This window comes from Panthera tigris, chromosome A3 (assembly GCF_018350195.1).
Source record: "Panthera tigris isolate Pti1 chromosome A3, P.tigris_Pti1_mat1.1, whole genome shotgun sequence".
NCBI classification, from domain to species: domain Eukaryota; kingdom Metazoa; phylum Chordata; class Mammalia; order Carnivora; family Felidae; genus Panthera; species Panthera tigris.
This window is the reverse complement of record NC_056662.1, coordinates 132,624,428-132,638,237: the sequence shown is the minus strand read 5'-3', so window position 1 is coordinate 132,638,237 and position 13,810 is coordinate 132,624,428. Positions and strand designations below refer to the sequence as shown.

Genomic DNA, 13,810 nt, shown 5'->3' with positions numbered 1-13,810 from the left:
ACAGGAGGTTCACATATAGAGCATTTTATTCGGTCTTTCCCTCAGCAGCTTGGGAGGTGGGTAGGATAAGCCCATTCATATTTGGAGAGTTCTCCAAGGTTTCTGAGAGACATTTTGCCATTTGAATAGTCACAGGTTCTTTTTTTTCCCCCCTAAAATTATGTTATCCTTTGATCTTTGCTTGTTTTTGGACTACCTGTGGTAGTTTTTGAAACGGTAGTAAAATACCCATTTTGAGACCTGTCTGCCAGAAACGAATTGTGATCTTTTGTTGCCACTGTGTTGGGGAGATTCGGGGTATTTATGTGAATGAGTTGGGTTTTGTTGAAACGTAAGTGACAGATGTTTAGCATTTAACGTTATTTATCTATTACCTGTCGTGACTTCAAAAAGTAGGGAAAATTATTTCTCTGTCATTTTTGTGCTGTGAGATTTCTTTCCTTAGAAGCAAGTGTTTACACTCAGGGAAACACTTTTAAGCTCACCAGAAATAGAGCTGGTGCCCAAGTCACCCAGCCAACCATCTGTGTCATCGGTAGGAATGTCTCGGAGCTTTAGCCGTGGAGCATTTTGCTCTCAGGAAGCCCAGTGCTATCGACCTCAAAGCCAGCAGCCCTTGTCCCCCTGGCCGGGTGGGTGTGTGGGCCACCAAGTGTCCCTCCCAGGGAATGGCAGCTTGCCCTCCGGGGAGCTGAGATTCAAGGACACCCTGTGTCGTGCCTGTGTTGTGTCTTCCTACACAAAATCTGCCTTCCGAAAGCGATCTTTTTGCAAACTGGTGGAAATCCTGTTCTTGCTGTATTTTAGTGAGAAATGTTGCGGTATGATTTTGTCCTCCTTCCCACCCATCTCCATTCCTTTGTTTCTAAACAGGCTAACCGGCCTCCCGCGAAGCTCAACCTGTTAACCTGTCAAGTGAAGACCAACCCCGAGGAGAAAAAGTGTTTTGACCTTATTTCACGTAAGTTTGTTTCTCAGATTTTGCTCCACCGAGAAATTAAACTGGCTGCTGGGGCATCAATCCCATTTCAGAGAATTGACTGTCGAGGAGAAATGCCTTCCTTTCAAGTGACATCCACACCTTCTTCTTTCCACTCATAATTGTCTGCTTGCTGGTGTCCAGTGTAGGACCTGACGCTGAGGGCGGCCCCGCTCTCCTCATGGGCTCCTGTAAACACGGAGATTATACTGGGTTGGCCCTCAAGCCTGAAATCCCTTCACTTAACTATAAAAAAGGACGACTCTGTCATCCAGGCTTCCGTGGTTTGGGTGATGTTAGACATGCTGCACGGCTAATGTGATAAGGTCTTTGGCAAAACCCTGGAAACTTTGGTTTTTGAAATCATTTTGCCTTTCCCACCACAGAATTAGTCTTCCTGCTTCCGTACGTCTTTCTTCTTTTGTGGCACACATGACAGAGTGACCACAGAACCATCTGCTGTGTTGAGTGTCTACTCGGCATCCCTAAGGAAAAAGGAATGGACGAGTGTGTTTTAAAGGAAACAACATTGGCCTTTTTTGTTCCTGGCCCATTTAGGTGGCAGGGTTACAGTTTGGGGGAAGGAAGGGGCCAGCACCCCTTACACAAGAGGGTCACGAGGGATTTGGGCACAAGAGTTGTACTTATAGAGGAAAAGTCTGTACCATACATTTTCGGAAGGTGGGTGCTTTCTTATTTGCCTCAGTTTCCCAGAGTGTGAGTGGCTGCTTTCTGAGATGTCTGTTGGATTACACTATTGAGGGCTAGGGAGTTATTTCCGGTGTAATTTATTGCTCACAGCAAGCTTACGAGGTAATTATTACCACCTCCACTAGTCTGGGTGAGGAGGCAGAGGCCCATGGCAGCTTACCCTCGTTCCCTGGTTTCCCTATTCTAATACACACCGTACTAATTTGGAGGAGAGTGTCGAGCAGTGTGATGTGCCTAAAGGGTTTGGGCACTGTTCTGTCCTTCAGATTCCAGACTAATTTGTAAAATAAAAACTGACTTTATCCTGCTTCAAACCCCATGTCCCTAAGAAGTGTTCACATCTGCCCCCCGATGTGTGCACAACCGGGCAAGCTTCGTTAACTACTGGGTGCCAGTCAGCTTGCCCCCGGGCACCTTCAGCACCCCTGGGGACCTCCCATGAGAGGGTCATGGGAGCATCTCTTCCACTCTTGCAGACAACCCAGAAGCACTCTCCAGCCCGCACGCCTGTAACTTCCGGTCAGGCACCGAGGAGGGTCGGTAGATGGCAGGCGTGTGTCACCGCTTTCCTGGGACGTGTGGGAAGGCGGGCCTGTGCAAATCTGGTTTCGCATGAGCGCTCCAGCAGGCTGACGTTTGCCAAGATGCCTTCAGTATCTTTGATGTACTACCTGCTGCATGATAAACCTCTTCAGGCCACGGCTTCCTGCCTCAGACACCCAGAAGGCCTTGCTGAATTCGGTTTGAGGAGCCTTCATAAATGTGCCAGAATCCATTGTCATTCTTTGAGAAAAGCTCATTTCTTCTTCTTCCCGCTCTCCTTCCATGACTAGAGTGAATCCCGATCCTACAAATTTCTCATCCTAGTCTTCAAACGGTGTTACTCTCCTGAGGGTAGTTTGGTGAAAATGCTTTGTCCCAGTGCCGTGTGGCTTTGCTTGTCTCAGAGAATTCCAAAAAACAGCCAGACCCCACGGGAGTGATCCAGGGAGCCGCCACAGAGCAGTGAAACCCTGGTTTGTTGCACATCCCAAGAAGGTTGGGGTTTGGGTTTGGGTTCACTTCCGATTGTGCCTGACTCAGGAAACGAGGCTGTCACCCTCTCTGTTTCTCCCCCGCCTGCTCACCAGGCTAGTGGGACCTGTATCACGATGAGCGAGGCCTTTAAACATTTGGCGGTTGGAGAAGAAGTCAGGCTGCACTATAGGCAGTGAGGAGGCTGCTCCAGATGTGAGTCTCGCAGGCCCCAGAGTCACCCTCACTCTGTGAGGCCTCTCCTGGTCGTCCGTGACCTTGATACTTGTTTTGAAGAAGATTGATCCTTTTTTTGGTCAAATGTCCCTTAGTTTTCTCCGCTGCTTTCCCACGGGGGCCTGAGGCTCTGCATTTGGGGCAAGAATAGCGCATCACATGCCCCTCCTCTCTGCTCTGCGTACAGGGGTCAGCGGTCTGGCACAGCCCTTGGAGACATCGCCGTGTTTGCACACGGCTGTGTGTGAGTGTAAGATCTCGTGTCCCAACAGGGACACCTGGGTGGCTCAGTCGGTTAAGCATCTGACTTCGGCTCAGGTCATGATCTCGAGGTTTGTGAGTTTGAGCCTCTCATCGGGCTCTGTGCCGACAGCTCAAAGCCTGGAGCCTGCTTTGGATTCTGTGTCTCCCTCTCTGTCTACCTCTCCCCTGCTCGTGCTGTCTCTCTCTCAAAAATAAATAAACATTAAAAAAAATTATTTTAGGGGCGTCTGGGTGGCTCGGTCGGTTAAGCGTCTGACTTCAGCTCCGGTCATGATCTCGCGGTCCGGCTCTGTGCTGACTGCTCAGAGCCTGGAGCCTGTTTCGGATTCTGTGTCTCCCTCTCTCTCTGCCCCTCCCCTGTTCATGCTCTGTCTCTCTCTGTCTCAAAAATAAATAAACGTTAAAAATAAAATTTTTTTTTTTAATTAAAAAAAAATTATTTTAGGGGTGCCTGGGTGGTTCAGTCAGTTAAGTGTCCAACTTCAGCTCAGGTCATGATCTCGCGGTCTGTGGGTTCAAGCCCCACGTCGGGCTCTGTGCTGACAGCTCAGAGCCTAGAACCTGCTTCGGATTCTGTGTCTCCCTCTCTGCCCCTCCTCCACTCGTGCTCTGTCTCTGTCTCTCAAAAATGAATAAACATTAAAGAGATTTTTTTAAAAAAGGATCTGGTGTCCCAACAGCCTTCAGCTGTTCCTCCTGCTTCCATGGTGTTTGTAAGACAGCACTCCCACGGCCTGTGGTTAGGATTTCTCATCTTTTTCTAAGGCCAGAAAACATGTGAGATACTCATTTAGAAAAGGCTTTTATTATTCAAGGGGCTGTAACAATTACTTTTGGGGCGCCAACTTCTTGGCGAGTTCAAGAAAACAAAGCCTTTGAAAGGATAATGATGGTTTCCATCCCTGAGTAGCTCCTGTTTGGGGAAGCTTTATCTCTTCTTAAGCTTGGATGTGGACAGGTTTGTTAGTTTGGATTCCAAAGCCACAATCACCGAGCAAGGGCAGGCAAGGCGGGTGAAGGACGCGAGAGAGTGCGCCATTTTGTACAAATCATTCATTTCGCAGCAGAGAGTTAAGATCATTCCCGAGGTTAATTATAAACCACTTTCTGCCGGTATTGTGTACGGATTACTGTGCCGGGCTCCCAGCTGATAAAACTTCTCTTGCCATGCAGATGACAGGACGTACCACTTCCAAGCAGAAGACGAACAGGAATGCCAAATGTAAGTTCCTCGGGGGTGGGCCCTGGGGCCGGGACTCGGCAGTCCCTGGGATTTAACACAGCATCTCTCTCATTTTTCTAGATGGATGTCTGTGCTGCAGAACAGCAAAGAAGAAGCTTTAAACAATGCATTTAAGGGGGATGACAACACCGGGGAAAATAACATCGTCCAAGAGCTGACCAAGGAGATCATCGCGGAAGTGCAGAGGATGACGGGCAATGACGTGTGCTGCGACTGCGGGGCGCCAGGTGAGCCCCGCCCCTCCCCGCCCCACCCCTCCGTTGACTCTCATCCCGATTCATGGAAACCAGTCACGGATTTTCCCTTTCACTGCAGACACAGAGCTGCGTGCAGCGAGCCCGTGCGGGAGCTCGTGGCCCACGGGGCCGTGTGCATAGCTCCAGGGGGAGGGTGGGAAGACACAGGAGCGTGAAGATGGCCTCACAGAGCTGAAAAGATTTAAAGCCTTTTGAGGGGTGCCTGGGTGGCTCAGTCGGTTAAGCGTCCGACTTCGGCTCAGGTCATGATCTCACGGTCCGTGAGTTCGAGCCCCGCGTCGGGCTCTGTGCGGAGGGCTCAGAGCCTGGAGCCTGCTTCGGATTCTGTGTCTCCCTCTGTCTCTGACCCTCCCCCGTTCATGCTCTGTCTCTGTCTCAAAAAATAAATAAACATTAAAAAAAAAATTAAAAAAAAAATAAAGCCTTTTGAGACACAAACGCCGAAGCACAGAACGCGGGTGAGACCAAGGTCATCTGCTCGTTGTGTTGGCTCGGAGGCTGCGTCGGGCGGCTTTTCCCGGGATTTACTCCAGCCTCCCTTTGTGCTACTTTGTAGAACTTGTGCAGTGACTTTAAGCCGCTGTCTAGTCTGTGACCCCAGGAGAGCCACTTTCTTTGTTAGCTGTCGGTTTCCCTGTATGGAAAATGAAGGAACTGGTCGAGATTGTTTTCCGGTCCCTTCCAGGCGTCACGTTCTGTGAAAAGAGGTGTTGATGTCTGCGTTTTGATAAAGCCTATGAGGAGCTCCATTCTGTAATGGACATAGAGCGGTATCATTGCAGATTCTAAGAGCTGGTATTTTCAAAAGCTTAAGGAGTGGAGTTATTCTGATTAAGGAGGAAGGGTGCTTTGGGAGCTTTGGGATAGCTGTTCCTGAACATTCACAAAATGAGAAAGCTTGTGGAGTGTCAGTTACCTTCTTCATTCCTCCAGTTCTATGACCGTTCTTCTAAAAAAATGCACACAACAGGGGCGCCTGGGTGGCTCAGTCGGCTAAGCGTCCAACCTTGGCTCAGGTCATGATCTCACGGTCCGTGAGTTCAGGCCCCGCGTCGGGCTCTGGGCTGATGGCTCAGAGCCTGGAGCCTGTTTCGGATTCTGTGTCTCCCTCTCTCTCTGAGCCTCCCCCGTTCATGCTCTGTCTCTGTCTCAAAAATAAATAAACGTTAAAAAAAAAAATTTTTTTTTAAATGCACACAACAAAAATAGAGTGGGCAGTTGAGAATTGCCAGGAGGTTCCTATTGCCCCAAAAAAGCTGTATGTCTGGGGGTAGTGAGGGGTAGGTATTCCCTCAGGGTCTTGGATCCATTAAAAAGTACCTTTTGGCAGGAAATGAGGTGTAGGGAGTGGTAAGTAGTGAATTGTGTTTTTTCTTTTCTTTTCTTTTGTAATGTTTATTTATTTTTGAGAGCAAGCTCAAGGGGGGTGGGGGCGGGCAGATCCGGGCTGACAGCAGAGGAGACCCCAATGTAGGGCTCGAACTCACAAACCCCAAGATCTTGACCTCAGCTGAAGTCGGACTCTTAACCAACTGAGCCCCCCGGGTGACCCTAATTGTGCTTTTTCTTAAGCAAAGAGGGCTGTGTAGCACTTCACTGGGACTTTTAAGACACTTTCATAAAGAAGTCAAAGCTGCGGACGTTTTTGTTTGGAAATGGACAAGATAGCTGACGTGAAAATTGATATAAAGTGATCTAAACATACTCCTGCCTCCCGAAAGTGTACTACGGCCGGTATGGCAGAAATGCAAACACAGATGCCCAGAAGTTTCCCAAATGGGTAAAATTTTTTATAGCTTGAACTTTGAAAAAGTAACGTGACAGTTCGCTGGTGACCAAGGTTGCGATAGTTCCCCGCAGCAAGTTTCTAAGGGGAGCAGGTAATTCGCAAGAGAACGGTACGCAAGGGCCGGGGTAATGTGCTCTGGCGTGTTTTGTTTTGAACGCCCCATTTTCGGTACACTCAGCATTCGTGTGTCACGCATCCCTTGGGTGTCTGCTGTGTACCCAGCACACGGTAGGATGGCTCAGTGACTTAGGAGCTGTGCTCCGGGAGAAGCTCGGTGACACCGTGCCAGCATGGGCTCGGGCCCAGGCAGGACTGCGTCTGGCTCCGCACCCACTGCGGCCTCGAGCAAGCCCCTTCTCCTTTGGGAGCACCATGAAGACCCCTGCCCTGTTTGCCTGCTGGCCTTCTCGTGTGTGCTGAAGAAGGATCAGGTGACAGCATCTGTAATTGCAGAAGCTCTTGCACTCGGAACTATTTCTGCTGCCACCGAAGTGTTGAGCACAGAGTGTGGCATCAGCACATAGTGTGTTCTCCGTCATGATTGTTAGCATTTTGTGAACATGTAGACCTGTCTTAAGTCTGTTCCCTGTACAGCACTAGACTGGCGGCCCTCGTTTTTTCTCTCCCCTTTGCTGGTGTGACCAGGGTTGGTGATGGGCGTGGTTTGTATTCAGGACAGCCTTCAGGGGCCTGTGGCCACTAGAGGGCACTGTGTCCTGTTTATTCTTGGACACACACCTGTCACTTGGGAGTTCGTAATGAACGGAAGGGTGGGCAGGATAAACGAGTAAGTAAATGGAGGGAGGGGGAGCAGACAGGTGCATATGTGTGTATTGTGTGTAAGTGGGTGGTAATGCAGAATGAGTGATGAAGGGGGGCTCCAGCTGTGTCCAGGGTTGAGAAAATGCTCATGCTCAAAACTCCATGTGCAATAACTATATGGGAAAAGTGTTGTGACCCCAGCCCTGCACTCGCTGCGAACTCCAACATTCCCTGTTCTCTTTGGCAGATCCTACCTGGCTCTCCACCAATCTGGGCATCCTGACCTGTATTGAGTGTTCCGGAATCCACCGAGAGCTCGGGGTTCACTATTCCAGGATGCAGTCCCTGACGTTAGATGTATTGGGAACGTCTGAGCTGCTGGTAATTCTCAAATCATTGATTTTGAAATGAAAATGAATGCACCGAATTCTAAGTTTTCATTTTGGCGTTCGAACCCATTTTGCTTTCTTGCAATTCCCCTGGCTGATGGTTGTTGATTCTTGCCAGATGGGTTTGGGCAATGAGAACCTCAGTGGTAATTCCTCCTTCTCAGCTACTGGTAGTTGAAGGCACTTTTTGTTGTAAAACCTTCTTCCTAAACGAATAAAGTGAAGTGACACAAAAAAGGAGAGCTGAGACGTGTGTACGACGTGGAATACGATGGCGACACAGTCTAGGTCACCCCATTCCTTAAACGTGTGCACAACGGAAAGCCCAGGGACAGTTGAGGGCTCGTTCTCCGGAGCCCCCAGCAGATCCCTGCTGAGTCTGTGGTCACGACATGGCTCAGGCCTCCGGCCCACTTTTCCCCTGCCTCTACTGTCACTCTCTGGGTGAGATTTCGGCCTCTGCTTTTACTGCCTTTGTTTCTAAAGAAGGCTTTCCTTTTTGGCTCAGTGATAACATATGAGCCTTGCGGCGTGGTATAGAAGGATACTGGGAGGTTGAAGCATTTTCTGTGAAGTAACATCCGGAGTATTGAGACCAGCCCCACGGAGGAAAAGGCACATCACACTAGCTGTTTGGAGGCCACCTAAAATGGAGCTTTGGTGGACTGTTTTCAAAGCCTGTGATTGCTGGTTGAGAAGCAGTGTTTGAAATTCTTGGTGTAGCTGGGCACTGGGCAGTGAACATTAAGTGGATATAGATCGCCGTTGACTGTAATGAAAAGAGCAATCATCTTGACAGGAAATCAATTATTGTGGTCAGTATACCTCTCAAGGGGCCATAAATTTTATCGATGACTACTCTAGAACCAGGGTCTGAACTTGTAATGCATTTTGAACTATCTTGTCAAATCTTCCTGGTCTTGGCAAAGGATTCCTTTATGGTCTTGAAAGGTGAAGCTGGGAGAAACGAGAGTGAATTCTGGTCGCCCGGTTGGTCACGTCCCTGATTACTTCAAGTTAGAAATGGAGCGCGACTCAGCAAGACTCAGGCAGTGTCTTCCTGGTTCCACGATGCCGTTCTTGTTACTGTCGTGATGCATTCAGCCTCCGCGGTGGAGCTGTGTGTGTACAAGAGGTAGCCTGGGTAACTGACTTTGGTTAGCCTTGAGATTCCCACAGTATATTTTCAAAGAAACACCAATTCTCAGGAAGCACTGGTAACCCTTGGCAGTTGGTCTGCTGCCATACTGACTTCCTCAAAACAGCGGGAAGTGTTAAGTGATTTGTGGTGACATAATAATTGCTTATTTTGTACTAAGCACTTCTCAGAGCTCTTTGTATGTATTAGTTCATTTGTCCTTCACTACAACCCAGCGACCTTGCTGTTTATCCCCTCTTTATGACAGAGGAACTGAGGCTTAGAATGTTTTAATGTACCCGAGGTTGTATAGTTATTAAAGTGCCAGATCTAGGGCGGGACCCTTTAATCCAGAGCTCACGATTCACCTCTGAAGAGCCTGGGAAACGAACTGGTCCTTGTGGTGGCCTGTCCTGCTGTGTGGTGAGCATTTAAGCATCACTACTGTCCCTCCCTATCCCCCACTCCCCACCCTCCACCCCCCATCCCCCATCCCCAGCAAATGTTTAAGAAAAAGAAAGCCCTGCTTTGTAGTCAGCCGGTCCACAGATGTCTGTACTCCCGCCGTGGCCATTTTCTCAACTCTGTGCCATCGTCAGTAACCAGCGTGAGCCACTGAATGTAACTGAGTTCACCGCACAAACACTGGTTGTCCGTGGCTTCAGAAACAGAATAGTAAAATGATTAGGAGGTGATGAGTTTTGAGCACTTATTACTTTGTTTTTAGTGTAATTTACTTAACTAGGAGTTTATATAATGTAATTTTAATAATGGCTCTCGTGAGCTGGTCGAGGCTTGACCCCAGCACATCTGTTACACCTGCTTAAATATTAAAATGATGGTCTTCATGAGACTCTTGCCTACTAAGCAGGAAAACACCAAAGAAGGTAGAAGGGAAGATGTTCATGTCTTGGTGAAACAGTGAGGTGGCTTCTGACCCCTGGTTAGAACCCTGGTCTTTATCTCCCAGAGCCTCTGTCTGCACCTCCTCACAGGGGGGGTTAACATTTGGCCAGCTGTCAGCCCTTTTGAGCCATCAGGAGAGACTGCTTATTTAGTATCTGCAGGTATTTTCAGAACCTGATCTCTGCCTTAGTTTCGGACTCTCCTGGTCTGCCTCACCCCCAGTTGTTGCAGAAAAACAGAGGGAAAAGGCCCCCGAGTCTTGTGGGGTTCTCCCCGCTCTCCTCTTGCCCCTCAGCTCTGCCTGTGTGGTCATCTGGTTGCTCACGGGAGGTGGGCATCTCCCCAGCCCCACCCACCGCGTGCCAGGACAGTGAGCCTGATGTCCTGCCCAGAACCCTTACCGCTCAGCCGTTAAGTCAAGCACTGCATGGCTTGACTTGTGTTTGTCAGGGTGTTAGGATTCATTTCTAAAACATGAGAAGTTCAAGCCTTTTTGAAGCACCCAGGTTATTTTTATTCTGCTTAGACAGTTGGATGCTTGAACAGAAGATCTCCTGAAGGCTTGACACATAGACCTGTGTGTGTGTGTGTGTGTGTGTGTGTTTAGCATTACGTTGGCACACAGTAAAGACTATGAAGGATTAGCTCTCATTATTCTCTACTCCAGAATGACTTTAACTGAATCCTTTCAGAAGAACAATCCACGTGTCCTAACGTATGAATCCACAGGGAGAGTCCACTCCGGTTTTCTGCTGCAAGTATGAACATTGAGGATGTGCAGAGCAGGGACATCAGGGTCTCTGCTTGAGTTTGTCGTAGTGTGTGTTCTTGTGTAGCAAATGTTGATTGAGCCGCCTTGCACCCTATGAGAGGAAATAAGAGGTGACCTGGAAAGTTAACTCCCAGCGTCTCCAGGGGAGAATCCTGGGCAAAGTTGCTTTACAGGTGCAGTGAGTCTCTGCCCTTCAGGTAAGTCAGTCCTGGAGCCCGAATCTCAGGGTGATGCGCTGTGATGGGCGCAGACTTTCATCCTTGGCTGACCCTAAACAGACCCTCACCACATAGATGGTCACTCCTGTCCTCCCATATGGCCTCACCGTATTATTCATCACGATAAAAATCATTTTGCTTAATTCCATAAATTACTTTCTGGTTTCGCATCTGCACACTGTTCCCTTGGAAACACACGTATGTGCTACGGAAACGTCTCATTTCCTTCTTTTTTTATTTTGGTTTCAGAGCATATGCTTGATTTCCATGTTACCTGAACGGGTTTCGGCGGCATCCGCGAAGGTGGCTAGTTAGCAGTCATCTTCTCCTCCCTCTACCTGCTGTCAGAATCATGTCTTACTCAGTGGAAACACATGAGTGCGTGAAGCACTGGTTCGTCCTGGGAGATCACCCCACTTGAACTGGCCCGCTAGCGTGTGCGCTCAGTGTCCTCAGATTTCAAAGCAAACCCACTTTCAGAAACCCTCCTGGTAAATACAGATTTTGGAAAGGTAGATTCTCCTGCCCCAACACAGATCGTTTCAGCATTGATTTCCAGCTCACGTGTAAGATAGTACCGTTGGTCCTGGGGTCTTCATATCATATGATCAATTTGACCTCAAACATGAAATAAAGGGAATTCTGATATTACGAAATTTTATTTGTGTCTGTAATTTTAAAATCTTCTTCCAAAGTCTTCTGTGAGCTCATAGCTCACAGCTGGAACCGCTGTTTCCCCTGGGACTGCAGCAAAGCTGCTCTCAGGACCCTAAGGGCAGCAAGAAATGTGGTCCCAGCTACCATTTATTGAGCAACTGTTACACTCAGGCATTGTCCTAGGGTGCTTTACATACACTGTGTCTGACCCAAACAAGAACTCTGTCTTTAAAAATGAGGCCAGGGCCGCCTGGGTGACTCAGTTAAGCAGCCGACTCCTGGATTTGGGACCAGTTGAGAGATCAAAAGTCTGATTCGTTGTTGAAAGAAGCCAGATTGGTTGATGAGGTTCACACAGGCGGGAACAGGAGGAGCCCACAGCCCCTCCTGTGTGTGTGGCGGTGCTGAGGCCCACAGTCACGGAAGTTCTTTCTTGTCATTTGCCCGCTCCTCCCCTCGGGGAGCGTAAGAGCAGGGAAGAAGGTCACAGCAGATTTCCCTCCCTCCGGAAACAGTAAAACGGGCAGGTTTTCCCCATCCTCACCCCAAACTCGGAAAACAATTTCTGGGTAAAGTCTGAGGTCTCGGTCTGGGTCCGTAGGCCCGGCACAGGTCAGTGCTAAGAGTCTCCAGAAACACGCGACTCTGTCCCCATCCTCAGGTGCTTCCGTGCAGCGAGGGAGAGGGACCCAGGGTTCCACGCAGGGTGTGTGTGGTGTCGTGGGCGTCTTGACCAGGCAGCTGTCCTGCTGACATACACCTGCTGTCTCCATACTCTGTGCTCAGTGTGGACTTCTTTCCCAGCCCCCAACACCGTGCATTTCTCTGTATTCACCTCTGTCTCGTTAGACCGAGCTCTCTCTGGGGCACATGGGTGGCTCAGTTGGTTGAGCATCTAACTCTAGATTTCGGCTCAGGTCATGATCTCATGGTTCGGGAGATCGAACCTCATGTCAGGTTCTGCACTGATATCACGGGGCCTGCTTGGGATTCCCTTTCCCCCTCTCTCTCTGCCTTCCCCCTGTTCGTGCACGTGCTCTCTCAAAAAAGTGAATAAACTTAAAAAAGAAAACAAAACAAAACAAAAAAGACTGAGCTCAGAGCTTCCCCCAAGCAGGGTTGTGTCTCATGCTCGGTACCGAGCGCATCTGAGGTCTCGGTGTGCGTTCGCGGACTGACCTGGGGCTGGGATTTGCGTTGCTGAGTGATGTAGCACTTAAAGTGCCCCAGACCTTCCTAGATCTGATCTGGCCCCGTGTCTGCCGCAGGGAGACCTCCAGGAGTAGGGGGGCATGTGTGTTGGGGGCTGCATAACACCAGCCTTCCTGGTTCCTTGGCTCCCGCCCACTGGGCCCACTGGGACCCGCATTTTCTCGACGTGACCCTGCAGCTTCCATCTGCAAATGCTTTGCTTTTGTTGATGATTCTAAAGGAGTCCTCTGCAGGCTGAACTGTTCACTGGAACTTGGCGAAACTGTGAGGCGGCACATTTCTCTGCACTGGGCAAGTGTGACGCACGGATGCGGTGGCTCCCTGGACCAGCTGTCCCCTGGTAAACCAGCCAAGTCCAAGCAGAAGGGAGGCAGCTGATTCGCGGGGAATTCTCCTCCTCACGCCCCACCTCCCATCTGCTTACCATAGACTCAGAGGCATGCGGGGCCCTCGCTCGCAGAAGGGCGCTGGGGCCCGTTCCGTCACTTACCTTCTGAAGAGAGACGACTGTGCCTGGCGAGGGCACGGTGTCCACATTACACGGAAGCATGGGGTCATTCAGCCATGCCTGGCTCCAAACAGGGGCTCTGACGCTGAGGTTCAGTCCCGGATCTGACACTGACGATCCAAGAAATCATTGCGGGCGTTGCGTCCGTGGTACATGGGCGCTGTCACCTGGTGTGGCTGGCCATCAGCCTCATTCTTGGGGAAACCACAGTGAGGCAGCCCCAGGGTTTTGTCCCCTGACAATGGCCTGAGGCCACCAGGCCGGGAATGAGGGCCCAGGTGGGGCTGCTTAGTGCCTGGTGCTCTGAGCCATCTAGGACACTGTGTTCACTTTACCAAGGACGGTAAAATCAGGAAGTGCATCGGACGGTTACTAAGGTGTCGCACATCCCTTGTCCGGCGGTGTCCCTCGCAATCCCATTTCACTGCTTCACGTTTCTCACCGCCAGAAAGTTCAGGCTCCTCTAACTCAGATCCCCTTGGCTGTCACTTCAGTCACTTACCCCTGGAGAGAGAAGGGGTGCTCAGGCAGCCGCCTGATCTTCCAGAACATGCCCTGTGACCCTGTGTCCGCGTCACTGCTCGAGAACAGAGATATCAGAGGCTCCACGTGCCCCATTGTGCCCTGTTCAACGCGGGAGGTGAACTATCTGTTCTCGTGAGAGCCCTGGGCCAGGTGCTGCCTTTCAGTTCGGTTTCATTAAACATTGAAGAAGCTAATCTCTGTCAGGTGCTGGGCTGGGTGCTCAAATAAG

General features: G+C 49.9%; 1 protein-coding gene across 4 annotated transcripts in view; it reads left to right on the top strand.

Annotated features, from left to right (window-relative positions):
• ASAP2 (ArfGAP with SH3 domain, ankyrin repeat and PH domain 2) overlaps positions 1 to 13,810 on the top strand; it is a 170,827-nt gene that overhangs the window by 128,372 nt on the left and 28,645 nt on the right. For all 4 annotated transcript variants that reach the window (XM_042982526.1, XM_042982525.1, XM_042982524.1 and 1 more), the window contains exons 12-15: positions 874 to 961; positions 4,379 to 4,427; positions 4,509 to 4,675; positions 7,504 to 7,637. In XM_042982526.1, the coding sequence (XP_042838460.1) occupies positions 874 to 961; positions 4,379 to 4,427; positions 4,509 to 4,675; positions 7,504 to 7,637 (438 nt within the window). The remainder of the gene's footprint in view (positions 1 to 873; positions 962 to 4,378; positions 4,428 to 4,508; positions 4,676 to 7,503; positions 7,638 to 13,810) is intronic.